At 42.6% G+C, this 14,705-nt stretch overlaps 1 protein-coding gene across 4 annotated transcripts in view; it reads left to right on the forward strand.

Annotated features, from left to right (window-relative positions):
* Positions 1–14,705, forward strand: part of klhdc8b (kelch domain containing 8B) — a 96,830-nt gene that overhangs the window by 43,325 nt on the left and 38,800 nt on the right. For all 4 annotated transcript variants that reach the window (XR_003751075.1, XR_003751076.1, XM_028994314.1 and 1 more), the window contains one exon: positions 12,690–12,854. Coding sequence is in view for 2 of the 4 variants with exons in the window: in XM_028994314.1 (XP_028850147.1) it covers positions 12,690–12,854 (165 nt within the window). In the remaining 2 variants the exon portion in view is untranslated. The remainder of the gene's footprint in view (positions 1–12,689; positions 12,855–14,705) is intronic.

Here is a 14,705-nt window from a genome sequence, read left to right on the forward strand (position 1 = left end):
CTGCCGGCTCCCGCGTGGGCTTCACATGAAAGCTCTGAGCTGGGAGTCCAATTTATCGCTCTCTTTTTCTCCCACGTTCACTCTCATTGACTCCTCCTTTCTTTCTTTACAGTCATCTTTCATTCTCCCTCTGCTGGTGCTGCCCGGCCTGGCCAATCAGCCAAAAATGCATTTCAGGTCCTAATAAAGGCTTACCCAGACAGCGCCGTAATTGCTCTAACCTTTACCAGTCAGAGAGCCTCTTCCCCCCTTCTCATTTCATCCATTATTCTTCAGGTGAATCAACGAGGTCCTTCACTACCTTTATATAAAAATCTCTGTTCTCTTTCTCCTCCTGCTCTTGGGTCTGAAGGAGAAGCTCTCAGAACGACACCCTTTAGTTGGCAGTATTCAGGCCGTAATTGAATAATTCAGAAGGCTGAATGCTCCTGCTCTGGGCAGTAGCTCTTTTGGTCAAGAGCTCTATTTTAAACCCAGTCGCTGGAATGGAAGAATGACAGGCCATCTCAGCTGGAGTTCATTGCTTTCCATTTGTGCTGCATTGTACCATGGAAGGGACGTAGCGGTCACGATGGCGAGCTGACGGGGGGAGGAAGCGCAGAGACGGGACATTATGGGAAACAAGGATTTATTTCTACACAGAAATCAAAAATGGTGCGAGGGCAGAAAACGGTGGAAGCACGAGGGGAAAATACAAACTAGCCTGCGGGCGTGTGCCGATCGGCAGAACTCAAAAACACATCAAACGTTTGCCAGGTCCAAAAAGAAGGTCAAGCTCACAAACAAAGTTCACGAAAATGTTGGAGTCGCGATCATCCTCCTGTCTGGATTGGCCACAGGTGAAGTCTTCCAGCGGACGCCAGTCCTGACAGAAGGTCTCGTTTTTATCCATCACCTCCCCCCGATATTTCATTTAGCTTAACCAAAATAATGTGCTTTGACATTGTGACACTGGGAAAGAATAGCATGGAGAGTACAGTAGTAGTATAAAGGACAACTCTGTACACTGTGTTTGTGTATGTTTGTCATTTCCATTTAGTTTTTATGCTGTTGTATTTATTATTTTTATCAGAAACATGTGTTCACACGTGTGCTTTTGAAAGAATTGAGATGAAATCAAATCCACTGTCATGCTCGGGGATTTCCAGCCATCTGCGTAGTTTCACTTCATTGGTACCACGTTCCCTCTTGGTTACCGCGGGTAACAATTTCATCACACTCCGTCCACAGCCGTGGTTGCTATTCAAATCTGGACTGAGTAGGAGTACGTATGGAATATGGATTTATGAATATGGAATTTTGATGCACAGTTAGAGTAAAGTAAACTCTGGCCGTCACTGAATTGCTTTTAAGCGATACATATTTACATGTCTTGTTTGTGTACCCTTTATAGACAGAACAATGTACCAAAATTCAATGCATCCAGGTACAATAATGTGACCATGTAATATGAGTTGTCTCTTTTCCAAAAGAGAGGAAGACACGGGCAATCCTCCACTTCCATCCGCTCTGTGGACTTTCGACAGTACAGTGCAAAATCTGTGTCCTGTTGGGCATTGCATCCTAATGACAATCAGCAGGCAGTCCTGTCCTCTTCTCTGCAGCCACTGTGAGGTGTGAAGCTCCACAGTAGGCGGAAACACGACGGTTAATCATGTTACGGGGAAAAACGGGCAGGACTGTGACACGTCACAGTGACATGAAGGACTGTTTGACACGGGTCACGACCCCAAGATTGAATTTGTGCTACAACCTAGCAGTGACCTTGCATGCTTGAGGTTAGAGGCGTTTAAAAAAATCACTCCGCCACGAAGATTTATTGGACCTTTTGCCCTCTCTGTAATAATGTGTGATATCTGATTAGAAAACTGCGGAGATGGACAGTGGTTTGATGGATTTTGGACAAGATGAAGTGGTCAAACACTTTTGAACATTCATCTTTCAATACTCAGGACAGGAATATCCAGCTCCAGTCACTCTATCTCTCTCACACACAGACACACACACACACACACACACACAGACACACATTTTCTGTATAAACCCAGCAGTGGAGATAAAATCTCTTTTTTATTTGTTTCACCTCTTCCCCCTTCTGCATCGTTGCGCCATGTTCTTCTGACTGCTTTGTTCTCCGGCATCTCACGCCGCTTCAGCATTGTAATCGGTTTTGCAGTGATGGGGATTAGGGTTGAGTGGAGAGGAGATTTGAATAGCGTGGAAGGCAACAGAGTCAAAGACCTTCTAAGATGTCTGAACCCAGGGTGAACATCTGCCGCTGTGCTGATGTGTAACTCACAAGCGTCCCACTTCCATACCAGAGTCAGTTTCCTCCTCGCCATGGACATGAAGCCTATTCGCATTCTTTCTCTTCCACCCCCAGAAGCCATATGTAAATGAGGGCGGAGATTTGAGCCCGTCGAACTCGGCTCTGACAGGCAGAGGTCGGTGAGGTCGGCCTTGAAATGCACTGCGCTGCTTCAGCCTATAATTTTAATCTAGTGCCTCTGAAAAGAGGGCGTTCATTAACTAGAACAACAAACCTCTGCTGTTCTCAGTTTGTTTCAGCATTCCATTGGTGTCCATTGGTGCTGTGAATAATAAAGACAGGTCCTCCGGGAATTAATGAGGAACGGGGAGAGGTAGTGAGAGAGAGGAAATCTGGGTGGCGACCACAGAGCACATGTTGCGATTTTTAAACCTCACCAGTCAGTGGTTGGGTCAGGATTTAAAAGACGTCCTGTGGTAGGTACAGATTGTCTTCACCACGTCTGCCCTCTGCACACAGTTGGCATTGTTTTAAATCAAAAGATGGAAATGTCCCAGAATGCACTGGGATTTGCAGTCTTCAGGTGCATTCCCTCTCCAGTGAAGTGAGAACCATGAGACGAGTTTGACTGTCCATCTTTTTGTCCGTCGGGCTGCTGACAACCAAACACAGCAATTCTTTTGCCTGTGTATGATGTAATCACAATTCAGTAATAGGCTGAATTTACTGAATTTACTAACATTAATATTAACATTTATCAGACGCCTTTATCCAGAGTGACTTACAATCAGTAGTGACAGGGACTGTCCCCCTGGAGACACTCAGGGTTAAGTGTCCTGCTTCCATTTAACAATGCCACAGTCAATGGATAAAATTGGAGAGATCAGATTTGCATAAAGTCCATTCTTCTTTCTCTCTTTGCATTATCTGCAGGATAGGTCACCGGGCTCCGGTGAAATGACTGGGTACGGATGTTTTTGAGCTCGATTCCAGCGGAAGTGCAGCACGACACCCTCCGCCAGACTTAAATTACATGCTGTGTCCTCGTTTACCAGCCGCAGCACAGATGATACATAATACATGACATTTTTACCAGCTGTCATTGTTTAGGTAGCTGAAAATTTTAATTATTAATTATTGGAGCACTCATTTGAAGCTAATGATATTCTTATATATAATAAATTGAGGATTATGTATTAATGAATGGCATCACTGAAAACATTTTATTCATTGGATTTGCCTATTTAAATAATGGACGTTGGTTCCGCATGATTCATTTGATTTCAGATTATCTAATTAATTTGCATTATTTTAAACCATACATATAAAGATAGTTCAAGTAACAAATTATGTTAAATGTGATTTGGCATTGAATTCTAATTAAACATGCTATTCTTATATTATTAAGTTGATTTTTAAGTTAACTTTAAAAAGGAACATTCCCTTTGTTCAGGGTAAATTCCATTATAGATGTTATTTGGATGTAAACTGTTGGATGAATTAATTACTGGGTGTTACCAGACTGACCTTCATGATGCTTGACTGGCCTTCTTCCTTTATATATTGAACACAGAATACATTTCTTGCAGCAATTAGATTTGCACCCAGGGGGGTAATAAAGACTGGGGCTATTGATCTCTCTCCTGACGGACAGAACAGAGTGCCCTTTAAATGGCAGGGTGGGAGGATGTCTTTATCTCTCACAGCAGAGGTCCCTTGAAGAGCAGCTTTCATTACTGTACTTCCCACTGTCATCGTGAAGCCTTAACCATCACGTGACCCCCATGATCCTGCATATTACCAACATCCTTACCATCATTACCATTACTACAACCGCTCTACATCACTACCACCTACATTTGTCTCTATTATCACACAAAGCACAAATACCATTATTACCTGTATTGTTAAGTGTCACATTCCTAGGTCTAGGGGTCTCAGAAACGCAACAAGGGTGTGGAGAGGAGGACATCCGCTGTAACATACAGGACCAAACAAAGCATACAAACAGTGCTTTTATTTACAGCGAGCTAACAGGTACAATAAAACAGCGGACTCAGCACATCTAACCAACATCAGTACAGCCTAAAGGAAGGGACAGTCCAGCGGGGATAACTCAAACACACACAAAAGTTAACGAAAAGGGCACACAAATCTAACAGGCTAACACAGGCTAACAACAAAGGGTTCATCACACAAAGCAACAAGTCACACAAATGAGATCCCCCCAACGGAGCTCCTTGCACCCTTGGAACCTTGGAACCTTCCAAAAGAGTAAGGGCCTAGCAGACCCTGGGGACCTGCTGAACACCATCTGAAGTCTCTTTATATAGGTGGAGGTGACCAATAGGCAGAAGGTAGGTGGAGCTGGTAGGCTTCAACTCCTCCCACAAAGTCAACCTAAAAGAGACAGGACACAAAAACACAGCCAGACACACAGAACATGTGGGAGCATACGTCCAGGGACATAACATTAAGTGAGGTCATATTATAGCCTTTTTTTAAATATCATTTCCATAAACATCACCACCAAGGTTACCCAGATTTTCACCCAGTTCACCTCTGTAACAGCGGGCATCTCTTAAATACTGTCAATTTCTTCATTGACTTACAGCTTAATAAACATCTAGTTTCTTACATTAAATTAGCAAATAAATATAGAAAAATGTATTTTAGCCTCACTTATTAACTTTCTGCTGGAATGATATTTGATACAATGGTAGACTGTCATAGCATGAAGATTTTCCTGCATTGTGATCATTCAATCTCTGCCCTGACTCAGCACCTCACTCAAATCCCTGTTTTCCATAAGCAGATCTTCATTAACCTTCTCATCAGATTAAAGGGAATGGAATGTTTTTGTGATGTTTTTAAGATGCAAGATGGAACATCAGTTTCATTTAGAGTCTAGTGTTGAGGAGAATTTGGTTCTGCTTTGCCAGTTGAAAACCAGCATCTCCTGCTGAGGTTCATTTGCTGGAACTCCTTCACTTATGCAACGATGGTACTGGCTGGAGTCTTTTCATTAGAATTGTGCACCGTAGTTGCCATGGATGTATTATCCACGGATGTATTATCCACCATTGTTTTATGCATGAGTCGTTTTTGGGTTATAGGTCAGGTTGGAGGTTGGGATAACACGTCAGTGTTTTCACGAAAAAAGATGCTTTGACGTCCACACGGATACACGGAAAAGAGAAATTTACTCTGGAACCCGTTTCAGAAACAGCTGTGTAGGTGGCTTAAAACTCTGCAACCAAGGTGAGGTTGTGGAAGACTGAACACATTTATACTGCATCCATGGGGTCTTTCCCAGACAAAAATTTCCAAACAAGCTGGGCTTTCAAGACGTTCTGCTCAAGCACCTGTAAAGAAGCGCAAAGAAACAGCCAGTGTTGAGGATTGGAACCACAGTGGTTGACCAAGGAAACTTATTTACCCTTGAAATTGGAAGGTGACCACAGTGCCAGCAGCTCTGGCAGAATCCAGCGTGACCCAGGTACACCCATCAGCTGTCCAGGGAAGCCTGGCCAGAAATGGTCTGAGTTATGGATGAGTTATGGAAACAAGGTCAAGCATCTCAAATAATTTATTCTTATTTGGAGCGAGGTTTAGACATGACGGTGACTAGAAGGTGACATTGTCTGTTTCACTTCTGTTTTCTCAGCAGACATCACTGATAAACATGATAAATTTCATGTCTCCTTCACTTTCCTCCAAGCCTATGTAAACTAAAACAGTGTCAAGCCACGGGTAATGATTTAAAATATATAAACCATAAGTACAACAAGCACGCCTTTTCTCCAATAGAGCTTGAATTACTAAGTTAAACAGACCATAATTAAATCATTATAAGTCATTGATGTTAATGACTTTTAAAATCAAAAGTGCAGAAATTGGATGTCACCTATCATCTAAAATAAATGTAATAAACTTGAAAAAAATGGTTTTAAAAAGCTTGTCATTTACTGTCGTGCTTTCTGTGACGTTTTTTTAATATTTTCATCCTCGTTTGCAGTAGAGCTCCTGTGTTTAACTGAACTGCGGAAATGACCCTGTAACCCCAATTAAATGGCACCGGAGACGATGGCTGTAATGACGCTGGTAGCAGAGTCTCTGATAAACTCCACAAAGTTCAGAGGAACCACCCGCGCCGCTGTAGTTTCACCGGAGTGTGGAGATGAAGACAATATTCCCGATTGCGATGATGCTGGAGAGGGGGAGCGAGCGGCAGGTGGCCGGATTAATGAGCACATCTGTATAATTCGGAAGGGTCTGACTCCACTGTGTGTGTGTGTGTGTGTGTGTGTGTGTTGTTCGTGTGAAGGCTGCAGTGGGTGTTTACAGTGTCTGTGTGCATGTATGCTGCCTATGCTTCATAGTACATGCTGTTTTCCTTGCCTGGGTTCCCCTCTGTCACCTGCCATAGAACCCCGCCTTGATTAACACTGAGCCCATTCGCAGTTGCCATGGCGCTTCTTGGCGAGATGTCACAGACGTAAGTGGACGTGTGGGTAATAGACCTTTTTTTTAACGCTTCCAGGTCTCGTCAATCTGACAAAAAAATTAACACTGAAGAGAATGTTTTTTATCATTATAGACAGAACAAAGCTCCAAAAGTAAAAAAAGGCCTTATGGCACAATTTTTGATCTGTCAGTAAGTGCAGAGCCATGCAGAGTGGTTTGTTTACTAGTGTAAGGTTGCTTTACATAATCCCGTTGCTTTAAATAAAAAGATCAAATGGAATATCTTGAAGAAGAGAAAATAACGACCGTTTTTTTGTCACCCAGAACACGTTTTTTTTTTTAGGATGTTTGTAAATGGGAGGAGCACAGTGAGTGACAGCTCTTATGACAGCTACTCCCTTATTCTGCATGATTTAAAGTCGCAACTCACGTTCTTCACATGCGTAAACATCATTGAAACATCTCCCTGAATACTGAGGTCATCTTACTGTACACTTGCAAGCAGGCGCCATGCCTACTGCATAGTTCTGCGCTTAGTGCCAGTTCAGGAATACTGCCATTATTCTACACAGGTCCAGATGCATAGATGCTCTCACCCATGACCGCTTCAACCTCCTTGATCACTTGAATTGTCCTAGGTCTGTCATTTGTCTACCCTCATCTACAGCAGGTAAAGATGTGTGGTCTGTCATGCCTCTATTCTCTGAGACCAACTGTGTACTCTTTTTATTGTTGTTTAAGCAGTTACATAATTAATATATTCTACGATCCTAAAACAACATGCTTGGTGTGAATTTTACGTGTCAGATACTCAGATCTTGTTACGTCTGGGTGCTGCTGGTCTCCCAGCCAGCACCAGTCAGCCAGGGCTCTAATCATGGTGTCACTGATTAAGCATCAATGATTAGGACCCTGTTATAAGGAAAGAGAATCGTTCGCAGCATGTTTTTGGCCCTCATGCTGTTTTTGTTGTGTTATTAATAAATCTTTTGCTTCTGCACCTTCAACACTCCCGCACTCCGAGATGGGACAGATTTACCCCCAAATCAGTCAGATTTTGAATTTTCACTCAGATACCCATGTCTGCGCTGCACCCTTAAAAAACTGGCTGTAAACTGCTGATTATTGGCCATGTTAGCTTGCCGAAGTGAAATTTATATAACATTATTATTATTAATAAATAATAATTAACATATCATTATGATTCTTACTATTACTTCTACTTAATAGGCTTTGCTACGCAGGTAAATTTGTGTCTTGTTCCTTTCATATTAAGGCACGTTAATACAAACATTTTTTTCCCTTCTTTTTTGGCGCCGCCTGGATGGATGGTGCCTGTATTGCCTATTCCACGGGCCGACACAACAACAACAACATTTATTTCTTATATAGCCCAAAAATACTGTATGTCTCAATGGGCTTTGACAGGCCCTACAGTTGACACCCCCACACTTGACCCTTCTGCACACAAGGAAAACTCCACACAAAAAAAAACTCTAGGAGAGAAAAAAAAGAAAGGAAGAAACGTTGGGAAGGAGTGATACAGTGAGGGACCCCCTTCCAGGGTAGATTGAGCCTGCAAATGGTGTCAGTGCAGGGCTGGTGATGATTTGTACAATATATAATAATAAGTCCTACAGTTGTAGGGTTGGAGAAGTTCAGAATGTAGTCCAGTGTCATGGTCTAGATTACATGTCCATAATGATGCTACTGGTCCACTTGAAGATCCCTGAAGCTGTAGTTGTAACGGTGGGCGTGGCTGTGGTGACCCTCTGGTTCGTTTCATGTCCTCGTTTAGCAGTTGTCAGGAACCAGGATTTATCTGCTTGTCTCTTCACTACTGGCACACTGGCACCAGCTAATCCGCTCACTGAGGTTCATTTAAAAACCAAAAGATCCACACGCGTTAATCGTGCATGGCCTCTCGCTCATGGCATTTTACTCAGTAGACCAATGCGCTCGCTGATAAAATAGCACAAGTATGGAACGGGGGGATACTTTTTACTGTTTTTATTTTGGGTGGATGGCATCCCTCCTCACCACCACCACCACCCATTTTAACTTCAGCAGCATTAGCTGCATTAACAGAACGCCACAGTGACCACATGTGTTTTCATATTTAAACACGGAAGCATTCCAGAACATTCAGGAACCTCAGTAAAGTACCCATTTTAACTCTCAGGAATGACAGGACAGATTGATCAAGTCTGTACTTGATGTGACTGGGTGGTAGTAGCCTAGTGGGTAACACACTCGCCTATGAACCAGAAGACCCGGGTTCGAATCCCACTTACTACCATTGTGTCCCTGAGCAAGACACTTAACCCTAAATTGCTCCAGGGAGACTGTCCCTGTAATACTGATTGTAAGTCGCTCTGGATAAGGGCGTCTGATAAATGCTGTAAATGTAAATGTAAATGAACAACAACGACATTTATTTCTTATATAGCCCATAATCACATACAGTATGTCTCAATGGGCTTTGACAGGCCCTACAGTTGACACCCCCCACACTTGACCCTTCTGCACACAAGAAAAAACTCCACACGAGGGAGAACAGACTAAACTGTAAATCTAAATTGGAATTATATCATCATCAGAGTATTGGGTTTAGGGGGCGCTAATGAACTGACACAGTGGAACTTTTTAAAATAATCAACACAAAAGAGGTTAGACTAGTAAGCACTTCTCTAAATCAATATAGATTTTGTTTCGTTCCCCAGCCCACCGTTTCCACTCCTCAGCCATGCTTACTGATCACAGATGGTGCTTACATTATGTTTTGTACATGCATATACAAATTAGATGCAAATTACCTATCATAACCTAATTAGTAATCCTGTGCCTAATGCTGTCAGTAGGGTGTGACTTTTAACACTAGAATTACTGAATTTTTTATTTTCTGGTGCGAGGCCCGAGGTGTTATTCACCTCTGCTGAGGTCTTCAGCTTGATTCTCCTCAATCTTTTGATGTGCAAACCATCCATTACTTGTGAGGCCTGGCACATTTGCATTTGGAGTTCCGAGTGCAGTAGCAAATCACTCGTGCTTCACTGCGCAAGCTGAACCCACAAAATCTGCTAAAGTTTGTCATTGTCATAGTACATATGATATTTATTTTAACCAATTTAGAGTGAGGTTCATGTAAATCTCAGAACAGAGCCGGACTGGAATTCGACAATTCATGGCATTCATTTCAATTCTGTTTCTAAGAGCAATCACGTGTCCTGTTGGTGCCAAATTTGGGATTAAGTTCTGGATGGCTACGGATTTGGAGACCAAGTATGTCTGCAATGCATCTCCTTACTTGGAAGAGGACCCCAGTCTTCAGAAGAGAGAGAGACTGGCAGAGAACGTGGTCATGAATCTGATGGAGCCATTTTTGGATGATGTGAGAAATGTCACGACGGACAATTTCTTTACTTCACTGTCACTGTTGAACAGACTGCTGCAGCGCAAAGCAACGCTATTGGGCACGGGGAATAAAGTCCGGCGTGAACTTCAACTTGCAAAAGACACTGAACAGCGAGAGGTAATCTCCACTTCATCTTAGAAGTGGCAGTGTCTCCTTTACTACGGCCGGCCTTAGTTTTACGCTAACAAATGCAAATGTGCCAGGCCTCACAGGTAATGGGTGTGTTTTCAGAACAAAAGCAAGAGAACAATGGAGCTGAGCAGGATGCCTGGAGTTGTGAGGTCCAGGGAATTTACAGCCTTAGTAAATCTAGTGTTAAAACACACGATGAGTACAAACAGAGCCCAACGCCGGTTCCGGTGTCCTAAGCATGTCCAAGCTCCTCCTGAGAAAAGCTGGAGGAAACTGCACAGAAGTTCACATCAGCATCATTTACTTTTTGGTAAACAATGAATGTAAAGACATGAATTGAGCCCTATTCTAAATGTGCTCAGCGCGTCAACGCTTTTCATTCATTTGTGCTGAGGTTTTGTTCGGCTCTGAAGAGATGAAAATTGCCATTGAGTGATACAGAAGAGCGGCCGTGTGTCTGTTTATTGTGCTGTTTTAGCTGAATCGTTGGATTTCTGCTGGTCTTCATTGAAAAATGGCAGATTTTTCAGCTGAGTAATGGGAAGCTGATGTGCAGTAGAGCGGGCAAAATTGTTTTGAAGGTGTTTCAATCCATCAGGCGTTTGAGCCCGCCGTGGAGAGCATGCTTTTTTATCTCTTCTTTTTTCAAACGTTTATTAGAAGAAAACGTTTTAAGTACTGATGCAACTGAGTGCTTTTCAATATCTGATTGTCTGAAGCAGCCCATCATTTAGTGTCATAACTCATAACAAAACTAAACAATGACACGATGGCCAGAAAAAACTGAGACTGTAAAAGAGATGGAGCATACGGAATCATACTGCTAGGCGCAGTGGTGGCCTAGCAGGAAAGGAATCGGACTCGTAAACAAAGGGTTGCAGGATCAAATTCCAAACGCCAAGGTGCCACTGAGGTCCCCTTGATGGGCCGCCACTGTCCCATCTTAAAAACATTATGCCATTATTCTTAGGCCATATCACCCAGCCCTAGAGCAAATCTGCTGTGAAGTAGATTCAGTATTGCTTTTATACTTTTCAGTTTTTATATGCATTAGCACAGATACAGTTATGCATCAGACCAGTGATCAAAAACAGTATGATTAATTTGTCTCAAATTTTGCACATTAAATATGTCAGCAGTGGTCACATATAATTTGCACTTACTCTTAACTTGGCCAATATAACGTCTCTGCTGAGGCTCTTTTTTGTTCTTTTTACAGCAGACTAGAAACGACTAGCTTATTAAAAAGGTTGTCACAAAGATTTATTCAGTCATGAAACTGAAGGTCAAGACCAGGTTGAACTAATGCACAGTATATATTGTTTTTGGTTGAACTTGCCTTAAAAATTAATATTAGACCCCACACTGGTAGTAGAAAGTATTTTAGTTGAACATGATAGACTATCTATCTACCAAAAAACGACATGGTCCCTGCTGCTACAGTATTCAGGTCCAAGTTTTGCAGGGAGCTCAGTGGCACCTTCAGACACTCAGTGCCTTTTGCCTTCTATGTGCAACTGGCATCAGTCTTCATTACCCTGCTGCACATCCAAATAATCCATACAGGACCTGAGTCAGTACTTCACCCTTACAGAGGGAATGGAGAGGATAGATAAGGGGGAGACGAGCGATTTGAACTGTGTGTGTGTGTGTGTGTGTGTGTGTGTGTGTGTGTGTGTGTGTGTGTGTGTGTGTGTTATAAGTCTGGATTGAGTTGAATTGAATAAATTCTCTTTTTATTGATTGCTGTATGAAACTGTCATGGCAATAAATCAAATTGGGTCTGTGGTTGACCAAGTGGACCAAGGTGCCACTGAGTAAAGCACACACGACACCACACACTGCTCCCCGGGCTCCTGTCATGGCTGCCCACTGCTCACTTAGGATGATGGTTAAATGCAGAGGACACATTTTGTTGTGTCACCGTGTGCTGTGCTGCAATGTGTCACAATGCTGATCATTTCACTTTCACTTTTTTAACTTTCAAATATCAAACTGAGCAAAGTAAAAATGTTTGTGTGTCTCTGTGTGTTTTAGAGAGAGCTGTATTACTTCCTGTGAGACGTTGACTATTGTCATCTGTTCTCATCATTCTATTGTCTTTCTTAGCTGGTAAATTGTATTTGTACATGTGATAATGATCCTGACTACTGAAAATGCACACATGAATGCAGCCTTGAGACATGAAGAATAAAGAGAAGAAATTACTTTTCTTTAGTTAAGTGACCTTGTTTGATATTAGAAATTGTCCATATACAACTGTAATGCAAATAATAATGCTATCTATCTATCTATCTATCTATCTATCTATCTATCTATCTATCTATCTATCTATCTATCTATCTATCTATCTATCTATCTATCTATCTATCTATCTATCTATCTATCTATCTATCTATCTATCAGATGGGACGGTGTATGCGCTGGGAGGTATGGGTGCAGACACCACTCCTCAGGCCCTGGTGCGAATTTACGAACCGACGAAGGACCAATGGCTTCCCCTCACCTCCATGCCAACACCCCGTTATGGTGCAGGATCTTTTCTGCGCGGGAACAAGATATATGTCCTGGGTGAGCTTCCCATTCCTGTCTCTCCTCTCTTCAACCCTACATTTACTTTTGATTAAAAACGAGTTACTCTTGCCATACATTTGCTCCCAGCAGGAACCAGACACGCAGATTTGGACTTTATTAGCAGTGTGTTTATGTCTAACAATGTTAAGAATATGGTGCCAACTGCATTAAGAGCATGATTGTAACAATGTAGAGATGAATTTCCTCCAGTGGCCCCGGCGCTCATTTTAATATATGTCACTTTGGATAAAAGCCTGTGATAAACAGCGTCTATGCAAGGTTCTCCGCCTCATTTGTTAGTCTCTTTGCTAAAAGCACCGGATTCAAAAATAAATGTAAATGTGAATTCGGGAGGGGGCTGGGTGCAGTATGATGATGATGATGATGATGATAAGCCCAGTCCCTGGGCACTCCTCCCTCCCTCACTTTTCAGGGAGGGCCTGCTGCTGCTCCTGGGCTCTTGTGAGTTGGGCAGCCCTATAACACTGAGACCTGCAAATTATTTTATTTGCAGACTGTTTGTAGGGATGTCAGTGGAAGCTGTACTGCTGCTTCTGGGAGTTTCCTGGAGGCCGGTTCATGGGAAGCAGGATAAAAGGACATTTGACACAAAATGGCAGGTCACAGTCAGAGCTCTCAGCAGGCATGACCTGGCAATGAAGAGTTGTCCTTTACAGTCCTTATGCTGCCTGGCTTTTGATAATTGGTTCCATCACCCTCTTGGCACCATCGCTGTTTGGCATTCGTGTGTGTATGTGTGTGTGTGTGTTTTCTGGCAGCCTCCTCGATAGAGGTATCATGTTAACTCATGATATAATCTGTTTCCTTCATATCAGATCAAGTGTGCATGTGTGCATTTAAACTCTATTGACCTAGATACCCACTAACTCAGACCCACTATCATCAGTCAGCCTGCCTAGTACTTGTTATATGAAAAGATTTTTACAGTGTAACTGACCAGGCCACAGGCCATGTGAACCTGCAAAATGTGAACAGGCTTTCTAGCCCGCGGCCACCTAGATTTATATCAGCAAATAGGCAGTCAAAATGTTATTTTATCTCAGAGGTCCCCTAACATGAAAATGACATTTTGTGAAGTTATTTAAGATTAATATTAGTTCCCCTAGCCTGTCTATTGTCCTGCAGTGGCTAGAAATGGCGATACGTATAAAGAGTGCTTTGGTCATTCTCCTTTGCCGTTCAGATAGCAGCAGAAGGGGAATGGTTACACAACTTCCTGTTTGCACTAAACAATGTGGTGCGATAAACACAACAGTGTTGATGTCATTTCCGTGAATGGTCACTCAGTTCCATATGCCGCTCTATAGCTACAGACGCCGAAACGGCACATTCAGGGGAAATGTCATTGTGGGACTGGATCAAAGTGGCTGTAAATGAATTTCGGAAAGATGCTTCAGATACAGTATTAGAGGACACTAATACGATAGAAAAGCAAAAAAAAAAATAATCATGTCAGGGTTAGGGTTAAATGATTTCCTAAACACTCATGGGAGAAAACACATGCTTTTTTCATTTGAGGTGCCTTGCCAAATTCAAGCAGTTCTTTCCAAATGAAAAGTGGGGATCACACAACCCTGATCTTAGCCTCACTACACTGACTCACTGTCTGTTTTGGTGTTTGGTTTAAAATTCTTTTATTTGTCTTTAAATCACTGAATTACTCGGTTCGATCCTATGTGGCAGTGTCACAGGTGGGCTGGACATGGCGGTGAAGGAGGACGCATTCGCACGATCACAGGACAGGGGTTTAATACAAACTACACACGAGACAAGGGAACATTAACACGCACAATGACCCGACGGCGAACAGACACGAACAGGATAGCT

The sequence above is a fragment of the Denticeps clupeoides genome, chromosome 10 (assembly GCF_900700375.1).
Source record: "Denticeps clupeoides chromosome 10, fDenClu1.1, whole genome shotgun sequence".
Lineage (NCBI taxonomy): Eukaryota > Metazoa > Chordata > Actinopteri > Clupeiformes > Denticipitidae > Denticeps > Denticeps clupeoides.